The sequence below is a fragment of the Podarcis melisellensis genome (genome assembly GCF_964234715.1).
Source record: "Podarcis melisellensis genome assembly, chromosome: 2".
In the NCBI taxonomy this organism is placed as follows: Eukaryota; Metazoa; Chordata; class Lepidosauria; order Squamata; family Lacertidae; genus Podarcis; species Podarcis melisellensis.
Genome location: NC_138529.1, coordinates 35,585,496 through 35,602,820, shown reverse-complemented (window position 1 = coordinate 35,602,820; position 17,325 = coordinate 35,585,496). Strand labels below are relative to the sequence as shown.

Here is a 17,325-nt window from a genome sequence, read left to right as displayed (position 1 = left end):
AGGCTTCTCCCTTCACTACACCAGAATATTGGCTGTATTAAATTGCTTGTGTAAGAATCGTGGTTTTTTCTTTGAAAATGTAGAAGCTGAAGTTCAAGCAAGTGACCTCAAAGGAAAGCCACCCCGTCTCTGCCTGTCGCCTTTAACCTCTCTGCTAAGAGCTGTAATTCATCACAGGGACAATACTCCCAGCGTCACCTTTCCCCGTGGGCTGCAATTTGTCTTTTTTGTCTCACATGCTCTCTTGGCTTCATGCAGCTGCTCTGTAGTCTCCTCTCCTTATGCTATGAGATGCTGAGTGTTGCAAGGGGAAAAAAAGGTAAGCTCTTGCTATAATTATCTCCAGGAACTATAACTTATGTTGAATAGCTGGACCAAAAACATGAGCGCATAAACTAGGCCAGCACAACCTCTGAGGGGGAGGGGGCTCTTGAGCTTCTAGCTCAGCTGTGTTTGGCTGGTGGGTCCACAAACTGTGCAGACATAAACCCAGCACAGAGAAGCTTGCAGAAGCTTTAGTAACAAGCAATGCTCTTCATTCAGCTCAACAAGAGAAGGAGCTCTGCACACTTAGACTATCTACTGTAGGGGTAGCCAATGTGGTGGCTTCCAGATGTTGTTTGACTAATCAGGTCTAACCAGCATGGCCCATGCTTGGAGATGATTGTAGTTCAGAAACATCTGGAGGATGCCATGTTGACTACCTCTGTATTACTCACAAATTCAAAGATTCCCATTCTAGTCAGAATGGAGGCAGGGGAATAAAACTTCAGGACATAGACTACCTGTTGAGAACGTCCATTCTAAGCCACCCAGTCTCCTCCTCAACCTCGCCATTGTTGGTTTTTTCTTTGTACATTTCCTGCTGCAGCAGAACAGTGTTTCAAAGACAAAATATCAGGGGAACCCAACAGCAAAAAGACTATAATAAGGCTTTCAAGCTTTTAAGGTAGGTCAGTTTTTAGGCCTAATTGCCTTGACAGCATCTCTAATATCCCAGCCCTTTAAAAATAAAAAGGAGCAAAGTGGCTGCAAATCGCTTTGTATTCTCTACCGCTTTCTGGGTGGTTTACAGAACATATTTCTGAAAGCAGCTCTAATGTGTTGAGGGAGTAGCCTAGGAAGATGCGTTCCAGAATGGGAACTGAGGGTAGGACAGGGTTAAGGGGGTACACCAGCCAACCATTTTCTCTCAGAGTTTCTCTCACATTTCAGTTGCATTGTGGTATCCAAGTTTTCTTACATCTTAAACTAAAATGAAGGGTGGATCCAAACTCCATTGTTGTCAGTGGGATCAGGAGCTGTTAAGCTAGAACCTGGAGCCCCTGACTCTGTTTGCTTCTACCCCATGTGTGATCACTACCACTTCTGGTTCCGCCCTTGAGGGCAGCTGCATCACATCCTTCTTGGTATCCCTGCTGTTTGTGGGATGGCCTTGCCCACCCACCTCTCTGCTGATTGGGCAAATATGTTAATTTTTGTTTCCTCTGGTTTCTCATTTTCCAGTCTTCAGTTCTTCACATTTCCACATTTTTGCTTTTTTTTTTTTAAAAAAAAGATTCTCTTGTAAATTAATCAGTATTTTAGTGCAAATTTGCAAGAATAGATGGAGAATGGTTCAGCTGGAAGCCAGGGCTCAACCTGTGCTCTACATACACAAAGCTCCTCTGTTGCTTCAGCAGGGAACAACCTCAGCCCTGTATGATAGTAACACTACTGCCTCCTGATGGTGAGTCTCGCCCATACTGGAAGGTGCTGCTTTGCTGAAAGGAGTCCGGCTCTCTTCATTGGTCTCTTACTGTCCCAGAGTGGGGGAGTCTCTGATTTCATTGAGTCCCCCATGGAGTCATCTGAGTTTGAGGATGGCAGTGCCAGGGGCGCCGACTTATAAAAAATATTGGGGGGGTGGGGGCCCATACTGACTTATAAAAAATATTGGGGGGGGCCCAAGACCTCCAAACCGCTGCTGCTGGGGGAACGAAAGGGGTGAGCCCCGGGCTGCCCCAACCTTAAGTGAACCTGTGAGGGCCCGCCCTTTGCGGCAGCCGATTGGCTGCCGCCGTGGGCGGTGAATATTAATGAGCTAGGGGGAGATTGTTGATGGGTCGAGAGCCCTCAACCCCACCCCCTCTCTAGATCAGGAGTGGCTTTGTTTTAACTCATTACTGAATGTATTTTAAAAGGTAACTATCGTCAAACAAGGAAAATAAAAAATACCAACATAATTTTTGAATTTTACAAAGCATAATATAACTAATAATTTTCTTAAATTATTGGGGGGGCGGAGCCCCCCAAACGAATTTTTGAGGGGGCTCGGGCCCCCTCAGGCTCCATGGAGTCGGCGCCTATGGGCAGTGCCACATCCTCCGATTAGGTGGGACACAGGTACTGCAGGTTTGTCAGGTAGCAACACATCTGGAGCAAGCCCTTTGACTTCCTTATCAGAGGTCTCCACTTCATCAGCCAAAGAGGACTCCTGCTACCTGGCCCAGCATTGCCACAACAGCCAGTATTATTCTGCACCCTTTCCCCTAGCAGAAGCATTTTTGTAAACATCATTTGTTCGGAGAACTGTACTACAAAATTCAGGGGAGTGTGAATTTTGAAGGATAATCATGTGTCAGTTTGCATATTGGTTTGAGAAGTGCAGACTGAAATGTGAACAAAACCAATCCCCCCCAACACTAATTTCTTGCTGATGCAGCCCCACCTTTCTGTCTGAGACCGAGGAGTTGAACAAACAGCTCCTGGTCATTTATACGAATGACAAAACCTAAGGATTCATATAGCGACATTGCTCTGGGTTTTCAAAGCGAGTCAATAAGAGACCAGAATTCATAGTTGGAAGATGAGCGCCTAACTTGGTCCTCCGTTTGAAGTGTGTCTACTGCATGGGTGGGGAGAGGTCTCATTGCCACTCTTCTGCTCTTCATTGAAAGCAGTTCAATCTGTTTAACACTTGTTAAAGAAAAGAAGGCTCTGAAGGTCTTATTTTAGCTTCCTGACCGCGTTCTTTTGAAATGTGAGGCCTGACCCAACTTGACCCCCTTTGGAGGCTTTCATCTCATACAGTTCTCCAACAACAGGGAAATCTGGCCCTACATCATTATGGACCAATTTTGAACTTGAACCAAATATAGGCCCACAGTTGGAGCAAAGTGGTTTTAGAGTAGATACACAGCTTCTATAGCAGAAGGCTGACAATGGAGCCTGCTTGTGAGGAGACATGCCCCACCTGCTTTTAATCATGCTATCTGCTGTTGCCTCTTCAGTCAAATACATTAAGAAACCTCCCATTTACCCTATTTTCTCTTGTTTACATGCTCAGAGAATAGTTATGTTTCTCAGGGTATTTCTCAAAATTTTGGAGATATGGAAATCAGACACCCCCCCCCACATCAGACTAGCTACTCAGATCCTGGAGAGTTGTTATTGCTTCCTATTACCTGGTTGCTAGTTTGAGCGGTCTAAATTTGATTAATTGAACTTAATGGTGGTGGAGGGGAAGGATATTAATTTATTTGTTTCAGGGCCAAGACTTCACAAAGCTGCTTACTTCATACTAACATAAAATATAAAACCACAACATCTGATGAAACTAGAGGCACCAAACACAGCAGCAGAAGTATAGGATACTTGCAAGGGTAGGGAGAAAGGTCTCAGAACAGATAGGTCTCTAACTTCCACCTGGGATGGTAGGGTGATTTGAATCTCAACTGGAACAGAACTCCACAAGGGCAGAGCCACCACTAAAAAGGCCCCATCTCTCACGCCCAGCAGTCTAAACAAGGTAGCAAACCTTCATGTCATACAGAAACAAAAGAGTCTTGTGTCACCTTAAGGAAGAGAAGATATATTGTGGCTGTTTCCTTTACAGTCTATGAAATTGTAATGGAAAAAATAAATATAGTACAGTGGTACCTTGGTTTGCATACGTCTTGGTTTGCATACGTTTTGAATTACAAACACATCAAACCCCGAAGTACGTGTCGTGTCCCGGTTTGCAACCTTTTTTTGGATTACAACCCATTTTTTTTGGGATTAAGAACAAAACATTTTTGGAGGCCCCATTGGCAAAAGCACGCCTTGGGTTACAACCTGTTTTGGTTTACAAACGGACCTCCAGAACGAATTATGGTTGTAAACCAAGGTACCATTGTAGTCTTTAAGAAGCCACCAGACTCTTTGTGTTTTCTTTTGCTACAGACCAATATGGCTCCCTCTGTGGATTGGGTGATCCAGGTATACTGACTGGGGAGCTGGGACTGGTGATAGCTTCCTGGCCTGTGTTCACTTGGAGACAAGCTTGGAGTTGCTACTACGTAATGTGTGAAGCAGCAATCACTGGTTCCTAAAAAAAAAATATCCCTTTTAATCGTCACTCAGTTGATTTGAGTTCCCTGATTCCTGCCAACCTTCTGAGTCAGACTTGGGTATTAAGAGAGGCACCATTTTGCAGCGCATTGTCTTTTCAAACAACAGAGATACCCATCTCCCCCACCCAAAGCAAATTGTGAGCAAAATGGAGATCAGCACATTTTCTCCCTCCAGGAGAATTGACTTTAATGATCTGGACAACTTGAAAGGCTTCTGCTGTGGGAGAAGTAAATATTCATGACAGATACATTTTAAAAGTCTTTGAGAAACCGCATCACACAGCAGGTGCTGCATTTTTCAGAAGGTCCTTTTCCTTACTTCCCAGTCATTTCTCTCTCTCAAAAAAGTGTGTGTGTGTGTGTGTGTGTGTGTGTGTGTCTACAATGCTCATATTTAAGAGGCAGCACTTGAGGCTCTTCCTCTTATTGTTGGCTGGCTTAATACAAATACTGCTAATATACTAATAATGAATAATTAAATCAAAGAAGATAAATTATCCTGAGCTTTTATAGCACTTGCATGGTAGGAATGAACAGCAGGCAAGTTGTGTTAATATCTCCTGATATAGGAGAGGCTCTGCAGAGCAATCTTTGAGAAATTGCCCAGAAGCTGGAAATGATTTATCAGAAAACAAAGGTATAAATGCTGAGGCCTGGGGCTGATGTTACTTCTTTCTGTACATGCAATCTTAAAACTCATATCTTAGGGCTAAACTAGATGTTAACAGTGGCAAAGGTGTGACAGTTTTCAAAAAAGTGCAGGAAATACATCTGGTTCCCCCTTCCTCTTCTGTATCAACTAGCAAAGGCAACGTTGGGTCACTCATGACATGTGTGTTTCACCCTCGTGAGCAGACCTCAGTGCGGACAGCAGGCCTGGTCATCTGTTTATTTCGTAGAATTGTATTCATAGAATTGCAGAGTTTGAAGGAACCATGAGGGACATCTAGTCCAAGTCCCTGCAGCGCAAGAAATTTTTGTGCAATGTGGGACTCAAACCCACGATCTTGAGATGAAGAGTCTCTTAAGAGGCTCATGTTCTCCCGACTGAGCTATCCTTAAGACCTTGTTGAACATTCTGATGTCACTCAAGTCACAAGGTATAAATTCTCCCTCAATATTCCACAGGGGAGAATGAGAACAAAATGTGTGGCAACCGTTTTTTTTGCAGCAGCCAGATATTAACTGCAATGTCTCATTTGGTCTTTGAATGCTTGCAAAAGTCACTTTAGAAGCATTTCTTTCAAATGTAAGTTTAGTTTTGCTTTTAACTGCAAAGATGTGTGCTCGGTAAAACCAGGAGCAGAAATGCCAGCATTGAGTTTGCCATATGTGGGTCATTGCTATGAAATAGTTGAATGTGTGTGCCTGTCCTATGTTATGTTTATGTACATGAAGGGATGGGTGGATCTGTCAGTTCTGTTTCGTCTTCACTTCTCATTTTTTTCCAGTCTTCAGTTCTCCCATATGTGTTTTCTTTTTTTTTAAAGTCTTCACGAAAAGCCCTCTTTTCTTTTCTTTTGCAAATTTATCTGAACATATACATATTTGTATGCAATTTTGCCTAACAGACACCTTTTCTGCAGTGCAATTCCCCCTAATATAATGCATACTTGCATGTTATTTTCATGAATATGTGCAAATTTTGTGCACACTTTCCCACAGTATATGGGTTTTTGTATATGGATAGGCTGAGAAACTGCATTGCAAAATTCAGAGAAGTGAAAATTTCAAAGGACAGGTCTTTGTGGCTCACATTGCTTCAGAACGTGCAGATCAAGTAAACTTGCCTTTAAATGTGAACTGAATCAAATTTCTCCCCCACCTCTATGTACATCTTAAAATAAAATTGGAAACAGTCATGAAACACTCGAGAGTGTTTTGGGAGTCACATAAGGGACACACTCCCATGTCTTGAGATTCTAAATGCCAAGCTTTTATTTTTAACTGTGTTTGTTGAAAGTGACATTTTTAAAAATGAAACTTTAAGGAGAAGTTAAGAAAGTAAAAGCATAACATAGCTCACTCACTTATTAACACCTTCTAATCCAGGTGGCCTGACTTTCTGTCCTACAGTTTGTAGGGGCAGGGATAGAATGCACCTGAAATAGGTCATGTTTTTCTTTATTTTCCTGAGATGGACTGCAAACCCACACTCATTCTCAACCTGACACTGTCCTTGTTGAATCCACCCACTGGGGTATTTTTTATTTTTTGGCAAAATATTGAAATAAAAGGCTCAATTTCTATGACTAATAATGTTTCAGGAGGCTTGGCTGGCAGTTACCTTGGTCCTCATAATGACTTTGATAGCAGCTTCAAATTCCTCTGAATTATTGTAGTCCACTGTCCACACATGGGGTTTCCCTATAAAATCCTCTGCATAGGGATGTTGAGAGGGTACCTAAAATACAGAGAGGAAACATAGTACTTCCTGCAGGGGGCACTGTGGCTGCAAGCATTTCAGAAAACAAAGCAAAGCACGAGGATCAGAAATGGCAATAAGGAAATAAAGGAAACTGAGTGGAGCTTATATATAGTACAAACTTCTTTAAGCCATGGAAGAAATATTCATTTTCAGACATGTACTAATTCAGGTAGAAGCATCTTCTCAGATCCCTGTACATGATGTGGCTAACTGCCTCACCCTTCCCTCCTGCACCTATATACATATTACAAGGTATGCACTTTTTCTTATTATAATTTTATCCTGGCAAAGTGACATTTGAAGCAGCTCTCCTTCATCCTTACAACAGCTCACCTGTACAGGTCCCCCCCATATTTTTACAAATGGGGGAACGGAGACTGGAAGGGAACAACAGGCATTATGAACTACTACATTCCATCAGTGCAAGGATTTCTTGAGCAACAGGAGCCTCCTCCCCTCTTCCCCCGATGCACATGCCCTACACAAATCTACCCCAGAGGGTTGGAGAAAATCTTAGAACAGATTTAGGGGGCATGAACTGGGGGAGGGGGAGATGTGGAGATAATGTTTTGTTGACCATGGTGAAATCTTCACACTGATGGAATGAGGGACTTAGCACTAGGTTGAATCCCACCCAATGTACTCCTGTCCCAAATCAAAGGTCATAATCCTACCCCCAGAACACACTGGTTCTCTGAAAGGCTGGTACATTTACGGTGGGGTACAGTGCGGGACGCAGTTGGCATTGTGGATTAAACCACAGAGCCTAGGACCTGCCAATCAGAAGGTCGGCGGTTCAAATCCCTGCGACGGGGTGAGCTCCCGTTGCTCGGTTCCTGCTCCTGCCAACCTAGCAGTTTGAAAGCACGGCAAAGTGCAAGTAGATAGATAGGTACCGGTCCGGCGGGAAGGTAAACGGCGTTTCCATGCACTGCTCTGGTTCACCAGAAGTGGCTTAGTCATGCTGGCCACATGACCCGGAAGGTGTACACTGGCTCCCTCGGCCAATAAAGCGAGATGAGCGCCGCAACCCCAGAGCCGGCCATGACTGGACCTAATGGTCAGGGGTCCCTTTACCTTTACGAGAGCTGAAAACAATGCCAATATATTTCACATCTGGCAAGCAATGTGACCCTTTGGTTTCAGAAAATACATGGGTAGACAAGTCTAAGAAGCCTGGGACACAAATTTCCACAGCCCTTTGGCAGCTATGGTGGCTCATTTGCCAGAAATAATGTATGTATGGAAGGGTATACTCAGTTCTGACCAAACTAAGCCTTCTGATGTATATTTTGCTCTAGGGGGTTTAGTTTATTCAGAATTGAGTATACACTTCCAGAGTTAATGCTAAATACTATACCTCTGGTAAATCAGCCACCGTAGCAGCATGAGGGCTGTGAAAATTTGTGTCCCGGGCCTTTTAAACTCATCAACCCAAGTACTATCTGAAACCCAAGGGGCACATTGCTTGCCAGATGTGAAATTTTTTCAGCTCTCCTACCCCACTATTGGGGTCCACTATTGGTCCATGGGGTCACGAAGAGCCGGACACGACTAAACGACTAAACAACTAAACAACAACAACACCCCACTATTAGAGCAGTGATGAAGCTGCAAGTATATCCGGGATGGTGAACTTGTGGCTCTCCGGACATTGCTGCTGGACTACAACTCCCATCACCCCTGACCTGTCTAGCAACATCTGGAGGGCCACAGGCTGCCCATCCCTGCTTTAGAAATACCCAGATCAATTAGGCTCAGGTCTAAGATCTTTGCTGCATAATTTCAGAGCAGGCTTACCTCTCTCGATGTAGGCTTCCCTCTGAAGAATTCGTGATTGAGTGAACTGTGGGGTGGGTTGAAACGAGCCTGCAGGAAAACACACCCATTGGCTATTGCTTCCAAGGGGGCGGGGCCCTCATAGGGGAAACCAAACCCAATGAAGAGCTGCAAAGAGAAAATTCAGATATTTCAGGCATCTTTGGCAACCACGTTATTTTAAAGCTATTTCAGTTATTTGTTTAACCCTTCAGTTCTTTGCCATGGGAGTTAATGGTCTACCAATCCTTTGCTTGGCATTTTAACCTGTCGGCTGAAAGTCCCGCAATTAGCCCAATACCAACAACTTGTGTCCTTTAAGAGGACAACAGTTGCATGTTTCAGTAATCACAAATTAACAATTTGCATATAATTTTAACAAACATGGCAGATAGCAAACAATAGTCTTTGAACATGTTGCAGTTTCATTCTTCTACTTAACAATACTCTTTATTCAGAAATATTGTTGCCTTCATATGAAAATATTTGAATTAGCCCAGGAAACTAGGGGTGGAGCTAAAAACCTTTTTTTATTTTTTATTTGTAATTTAGACAGTCATAGGAGTTGAAATTGGTGAATTTGGGATTGGGCTTGTCTCTTATCCTTTAGCATGTTCCTGTCATTTTGTAACATACATTAAGGTGGCTAATGCCAATTGGGACTGGTAGGGTGGAAGGCAAGAGGACTAGCAGTAGGTGGCACCAGAGCCAATGATAGGCAGAGCCAACTAATTCTAGCCTTGTCCCCATCCTCCTCCCTGCTGAGTTCTACAAAGAATCAACTCTGAGACTAAGGAGGAGGAAACTGACAGGCAGTGCCATCCACTTGACTGGCTGTTGTAAATTAGAAGGTGGACAGCTGATGGGCTGGTTGAGGGTAGACAGGCAGTGCCCCAGTTGCTCCACTGGTAAAATAAATACAATAAATCTCTGTATCCACACAGGGTGTCTCTGCACAAGCTCTTCTGGCCTACCCTATTTCTTTCCCTTGGGAAGAGTCGGCACAGGGCTGTTTTGAGCAACGTGCTTCCATAAGCAACACCACCAATAAGTGTGTTTTGTTTTGTTTTGTTTTGTTTTGTTTTGTCGTTTTGTTTCGTTTCGTTGGCATATGGAGGTTCGCCTTACTGGGAGAAATGAACCCCAGAGTATGTGGGCAAATCTGCCTTTGCAATTGTTTATCATGAGCTGCAAAAGAACTCTTGGCTATTTTATCTATTTGATAGTTTGCTTGAGTGAGTAATTTATATCCACCATCATCAATACCAAGTGACATCCCAGAGCAGCTTAAGTTAAGAAGAATAAGTTTCAATAATACAAAAAACCGGCACAACAATTTTAAAGTAGGTTCAGAAGATTAAGAGGCCTGGGGAAATACAATTAAAATGCCATTTCACGGCACCAAAACCCATCAAGGTGAGGACCTGGGCAAGGCTTCCTGGGGAGGACATGACAGACAGGTGAGTGCCACCACCTCAGAGGGTTGGGGCAGCGGCGGAGCAAGCCAATCGGGCACCTGGGTGGCACGCATGCCCTGCACCCAGGGGCGGGGCCAGCTGCCCATGGGACAGGGTGAGCTGGGGCAGGATGCTCTGTGAGGCCTTTGAGGAGTTTGCCCGCCTTCTCCCACTCAGCCACTCTACAGCTGGAGGGGAGGTGGCGGGCAGACTTCTTTGAGGCACCGTGGAGCTTGTGGGTGCCCAAGCCACCATGTCACTCCCAGGAGAGACATGTGGCTCGGGTGCACTGCAGGCCCTGCAGTAAGTGCCGCCCGGCATTTTGTCACCCCCCTCAGTGGTGACACCCGGGGTGGACCGCCCCACTGCACCCCCCTTCCTCTGCCCCTGGGTTGGGGCACACAGAAGACAGCTTTAGTCAAGGTCTTTCAAGTGAGTGGTGAACTTTGACTGGATTGTGCCCAATTTAGATCATTGCGGGGTGTGAGGAGGGAAATGGGTGGAGGTTTGACAAAAGATTTGGAGGTGGGATTCAAGCTCCATTCCTACAGTGAAAGTAAAAACCATTCTGAAGTCGCTAAAGACATGAGCAAGTCACAGAAAATAATGTGTAGACACCTGAGACTTTTAAATGTTCATGGACAGAAAATGGAGGACGAACCTAATAAATTCTTTGTTGCAATTATATGCTTCAGTGAATTCTTTAGAAGCACTAGTGAGATAGCTAAAGGGTTGCAGGAACTCCTGACTCTATAATTATGAAGAAGATCCATCTGTAAGATCTTCAGCTATCTCTTCCCGTAATGAGATTAAACTTTTCCCAAACCATTTCCGCTCTGCGCTACTTTGCCCTTCTAATTCTATTATGCCATTTTCATACAAGCAGTGGCTTCATCAGCCTTGCATTACCAGCTGTGGAGGTGAACCATTAGCAGGCTTACGGAGTGATCAGATCAGGAGAGGGGAGAAATTATTCAGCAACACACTGTGGAATGAACTGGCAAAAAGAGAAAGAAAGAAAGTTTTCCCACCAACTCCATGCAAAGAGCTCTAGTTTGAGCATGTCCTATGGCCCACTGAGATAAGAGAGCAAGGACCCTGGAGAAGCTATGTGACTAAGGCTGCAATCCTACTCCCTAGTAACTGGGAGTAAGGCCAATTGAATTCAATAGGCTTTACGTCTGAGTAGACTTGACTAGTTTTGTGTTGTAAACCTGTACTCCTACCAGTACTAAGCAACCTACAGTTTAGGGCCTCTGGTTATGAGAGACCTCTAAATCCATCTTTAACTAAATTTCAATTTTTATGTAATTGGTTAAAAAATAAAGTGAATAAGTAAATCCAACTTTAAAACAGACATTATCATTCTCTAATAGCAGAAACATCCCATAAGATCTGAAGTGAGAAATGCTTTCACAGCGGAATTTCATTTCCGTGATTTGGCCACTTGCAACAATATTATCATTTTTTGCAGGGTACTTTATGCCAAGAGGCACAGGATGTAAAGTGCATAGGAAGAGAAGATCAGAAAAATATTCCTCGATGCCACAGGAGCGGCAAGGATCCTAATTGCTAAAAACTGGGAAAAAAAGAAACTGGGCCAACAAAAAAGGAATGGCAAGATAAACTGTTAGAGTATATTGAACTGGCTAGATTAACAGAGGCAATTAGAGATCACACTAGACAAGAGTTTCAAAAAGCATGGGGAAAATGCAGGGAATACTTCACAAAACAGTGCCCTAAAATACATACCTGGACTTGTTTCGATTAATGTCTGCAGGAGACTTTGTGAATATTTAAGTTATAATTAGAAAAATCTTAATAATTATTCATAAAGGAAACCGTTTATAAGAAGAAAATAAGGAGGCCAGATTCAGGGTAAAGGAAGTCTTTTATTTGGTTGTTTGTATTGTTGTAAGTAATGCTCACTGTATGTTATGTGTTATGTGTTATGTTCGTGTTATGTTCACATTTAATGAGGGTGGATTTGTGTATTGGGAAGGTGAGGGGGTTTGTGTTATGTTGTAGATAAAATTCCAATAAAAATTGAAAAATTGAAAAAAAAATTAAAGTGCCAGAAACCACTCCTTACTGCTGCTTATTCTAATTTTCCCCCTTTTATTTTGTCATATATATAGTTTTTCCATAATCACATATACAAAGCAAAACATTAAACATCAACTTCCCTTCCCCGCCCTTCCATGGTTCCTTCTAAGATAGATAGATAGATAGATAGAGATTGTTAGATAGATAGATGATAGATGATTGATAGATCGATATAGAAAGAAACAGCCAACCACCATTACCATCCCTGGAGCACTGCCTAAGGGTTTTGCCCCCTGTGGATTCCCACATCTTTATTGCCACAATATTTCCATTGCATTCTCCAAGACCTTTGCCTTGTAGCAGATTGGCACATAACTCTCAAAAAACATTCCCACAACTGGAGAATTTCTTATTGCCAGAGTTTCATTTGGCCGCAACCCTCTTTCTTTCTGCCTGAGGCAAATACCTTGGCTTTTCTCAGGAGTTGCTGGAACTCATGTTGTGGCAAGAGACCATGATTCTTCACGAAAGCTGGGACTTCAGGCGGGCGCTGTGTTTCGTAATAAACAGTGCCGTGGATCTCCATGTACTTGTTCAGGATGGCTAGAAACTTCTCTTTGCCCTAAGAAAAGAAAGGAAAGAAATTCATCTGTGATTGTCAGTCACAAAGTTCAGAATTCGTGAGGACATATAAAATTCCGTCCAGCTGCATAGATTTTGTCATGGCTCATCCAGATGGTAACCTTTCCCCAATTAAACAAGCAAATTAAAATGTACCCCGGCAGAGACAATGGAAGATCAGATAATATAATGATTAGGGTATCTAATATGTTCCTGATTTAAATTCACACTCCAAGCATGAGCATCCTGGGTGTGCCTGAGGCAAGCTGCTCCATCTCTCAGTCTCAGCCACCACCTCTATAATATGGAGATAATACTGGCCTACCTGACCAGGTTATTGTAAGTCATGGGTGCCAACTTGAATAAAATATGGGGGGGCAGGTAAGCCCTGCTCCACATAATTGATCACAAGACGCGGCACATGCAGATCATTTGAATGGCAATTCCCATCAAAATGGGGGAGGGATGGCCCCTCAAATATTTTATTGGGGGGGTGAAAGGACCTCGGCCCCTAGGAGTTGGCTCCTATGTTGTAAGCAGCAATCTAAAATGAAGTGCGTTGAGCAGTTAGAAAAAATTTGATGCCAGTACATTATGTTACCATGCCCTTAGAGCAGCCTTTCTCAACCTGTGGGTTCCCAGATGTTGTTGAACTACAACTCCCATCACCCCTAGCTAGCAAGGCCAGAGCTCAGGGATGATGGGAGTTGTAGTCCAACAACATCTGGGGACACACAGGTGGAGAACCACTGCCTTAGAGCATTCAAAAGGTATCCTGTTCTTAAAGGGAGGTCCTGCTCTTCAGAATAAGATTATGTCTGATCAAATTATGTGGGTGGCATGCTATTTTGAGAAGCAGGTATGAGTTGCCTGATCAGAGGTGGGGAAACTTCTGTTTCCTGGGAAAAGGAGATGTTGCCTAAGAGCTGAACTGATGGTTTGTAGAGAGCTCCTTCTCTCCCCCCAGGCTCCCCTACATGCATGGAACTGGGCCAAGGTTCTCCACTTATATTTTAGGTGTTATCTTGCAGTTTCCCGGCATGTTTCCTTTTGGGAATGAGCCCCGCATTAGGTTGATTAACTCTGAAGCTCATTTGATGTTGCCTTTTAAGAATTGCACGTAGCTGGTAAGGACTTCATTATCACTCTATCAAATGAGTAGGCTAGCAGATCAATACATGTCACACAATGTTTCCAAGCATGGATCTCTTTTCCCTGCCAGCATAAATTCTGCACAAGAGAAGTAACTTCCCCTTCGAATTCAGCTGTGGTCAGCATTGTCCTTTGCAGAACAGACTGCTTTCTGCTCTCCCTTCTTTCCCCAATTTCTTCTCACTTTTCAGCATTAGAAGACACAAACCAACCAAATTAAACTTGGGGGTGAGAGCAGAGGTACAAACAGCAATCAAGACCTGGGCTTCATTGAAGCCCAGCCTAAAGAGGAAGCTCTTCCCAGCCACGGAAATTACCGTATGGTCTCTGGTTTAGTAGACAAAGAAGGCTGGAAACTTTAATGGCCAAGCCTTGCTCTCACTTATCCTCCCTGTGCTGTCTGCAGCAGACATGTGCCTCAAGCACTTAGAGAAGTGATGCAACTTTTGCTGCCACTGGGGGATGCTGATACACTTAAAGATCTGTTTCATTTATTCCACCACATTTGGTATTGTGGCTGAAGCGTAAAACCACTAAGAAGTGTGCAGCACTTTCTGCACATGCCAAACATCACACACCAACTGCTGGGTTGATCAGTCAGATGTTTGATGGGAACAAGACTGAGTTGGCTCACGTGGGTAGGGAACATTTTCCATAAAGCCCAGTATCCAAGTCTGAATTCTGCTGACGCTTCTGTTTTAGATTCCATTATGGGAATGCCAGGCTTTAAAATGGACCTTCGCATGAGGCCCCCTCATGTAAGCACAGAGATGTTTTGCCTGGTCATACAGATCTGGGCTGTGCCAAGTCTTGCCCTGTATAGGGGGAGTATATATACTTGGGCTCATGTACAATACACCAGAGACTGGAAGGAATGCACAGCCATGTCCAAGGATGTTTTCAGAAACTGATTGAAACAATAATGAATAAAAATTGTGCAACAGCTCAAAAGCAAAACAAAAATTGTGCAAATCAACAAAAGGAGCAAATTCATTTTGAGTTTGCCAATAGGAAGCATCCAGTGCACTACATGAGGGCTTGGAATCGTCTTATTTCTGTTAGGTCTCTCATACAAGAGTCTGTGGAATGTATGAGACAAGGTTATGTAGAGGAACTGTGGCCAAAGGACGTAAGTCTGCAAGTGACCTTTGAGCTGTCAGCAAGTGGTTCGTATTGCAAATGATCACTGAGCCCAGTATATATAAAGCTATACTTTTTAAAGGCAGGTAGATAAGCGCATTGAAGCAATCATTTGCAATACAAAACAGGGTTTATACTTAGAGGGATAAAATGGAGTGTGTGAGTTTCTTAGAATGGATATGAATATTACAGACAGCATTTGTTAAAATAATGGGAGATATGCATAATGTGGATAGATGGATATGATGTCTGCCTGCTTTTGCAATGGAAAGCACATTGTGCAATGGGACGTCACATTTCTCTACTCCCTCCGCGACCTTCCTGAATGCCCCACATCAGTTGTCTGGAGCTGATTTTGGGGGTATGAAGGGGAGGAGAGAAAAGAGGAGCCCTGTTGCACAAGCAGATGCTACATTGGAGAACATCCACTTGATATTGCTTTTGTGTTTATAGTACATTAATTCTTTCTTTCAAATCAGTTGCATGCTAAAGTGAATAAGGAAGTTGTATACATCTACAGTGTGTCACAGGTTCCAGCAAATATGGTTTGGGTGAGTATTGTTGTAATCATCTTCAGACAAAACCTATGGTTTCTGCATAGAGTTCTTGCTTAGCGGAAGCGATAATTTAAAAACCCTCCACTGCACTCCTGATGGCACATATTTCAGTTTGCTGGATAGAAATCTGTGTGATGAACAATCACATGTTGATGCACAAGAGATTTCCATAACTTGAGTTGCACAATGTTTGCATCAAGTAAAGCTGTGCAAGGGGGGGGGGGACAGGAAGCGTTCTCTAGGCAGGATTTGCTTCTACACTCAGGGGGTAATTGACCTGCTTTCCCCCTGGAAAACAGAAGTGTGCAGAGGAAACAACATGCAGAGAAAACAAAACAGCAAAGGGAAGAAGCTAAGCCATTCACCACCTGGGTTTGATTCAAAAATGAGAGGTGTTGTGTTTCAAGTGTTCTACTCTGAAGGCACACACTGGAACTTGGGGGCTTGGGCTCCATATGTGTATGTGGGGGGGACAGGGATGGGTGAATTTGTCAGTTTTAATTTTTATCAGTTTCTCATTTTTCCAACCTTAAATTCAGTCCCCCCCATTTTTATATCAGATTTTTTTGAAGTGCTTCGGAAAATTCACTAGTAATTTAGTGTAACTTCTCCTGACGTGCACATTTTTATATGCAGTTTTCTCCAATATATGCATTCCCCCCCAAGGTGATGTACCCTAATATACGATTAATATATGATTACATGCACTGATATGCATACTTTACACTAGTGTATGTATTTTTGTACATGTACACATCGCAATGTAGTCTTCAAATAAAATTCCATTTTGTCAGCGCAAATGGGTATTCAAATCTAAATAATACACATAAGAAGCACATAGTTAAAAATGATGTTCTGTTTACCTGCAGCTGGAAATCCCATGGTGGGCACACAGAGAGAAGGAAGAAGGAATGAGAGTTAGTTCCTCTGTATCAATGGCAACATACTAAAAAGATCTCAGAAGTGCTCTGAAGCAACCAGGAACCAACAGAGCTTCAGGAAAGCTCTGTTGGGTTGTACCAAGGTCTCATTTAGCCAAGCATAATTTCTGAACAGAGCCCAATCCAGTGCTTCCAAATAGAAGAAGAAGAAGAGTTTGGATTTGATATCCTGCTTTATCACTACCCTAAGGAGTCTCAAAGCGGCTAACGTTCTCCTTTCCCTTCCTCCCCCACAACAAACACTCTGTGACTGAGTGAGGCTGAGAGACTTCAGAGAAGTGTGACTGGTCCAAGGTCACCCAGCAGTTGCATGTGGAGGAGCAGAGACACGAACCCGGTTCCCCAGATTATGAGACTACCACTCTCAACCACTATACCACACTGGCTCTCAGTGTAAGCAGGCCATAAAGGCAATTCAGCCTCCTGTACGGTTGTTTTCAACTATCCCAAACTATCCTGCCACTGGTATTCATTTAACTGTCACAGACAGTAGCTCATGCTTGTCCCCTCCTCCTCCACGAATTCATCCAATCCCCAGAATTTACTGGGGAAGCTTCGGCAACAGGGGAGTTGAAGAACCATATATGATATGCATTTTAAAGTTCTTAAAAGCACTTTTTAAATAGCATGACGTGAACACAATGGTTCCTTCCCCACACTTTCTTGGGCCCATCATTACTATTTGCTGCTGCCAAGGAATAATGCAGCAGAGATGAATGAAGAGGACAGGCTAAGTATCTCATAAAAGCTTTCAAATGCTTATGTTTATATAGAGTGGTCCATAGATAG

The 17,325-nt window shown here is 43.3% G+C and overlaps 1 protein-coding gene across 1 annotated transcript in view; it reads right to left on the bottom strand.

Moving 5' to 3' along the window:
- Positions 1–17,325, bottom strand: part of MGAT5B (alpha-1,6-mannosylglycoprotein 6-beta-N-acetylglucosaminyltransferase B) — a 182,495-nt gene that overhangs the window by 16,757 nt on the left and 148,413 nt on the right. Inside the window, exons 12-14 of the mRNA XM_081897547.1 lie at positions 12,592–12,747; positions 8,605–8,751; positions 6,664–6,780 (exon numbers count right to left, since the gene is read on the bottom strand). Of these exons, the coding sequence (XP_081753673.1) occupies positions 6,664–6,780; positions 8,605–8,751; positions 12,592–12,747 (420 nt within the window). The remainder of the gene's footprint in view (positions 1–6,663; positions 6,781–8,604; positions 8,752–12,591; positions 12,748–17,325) is intronic.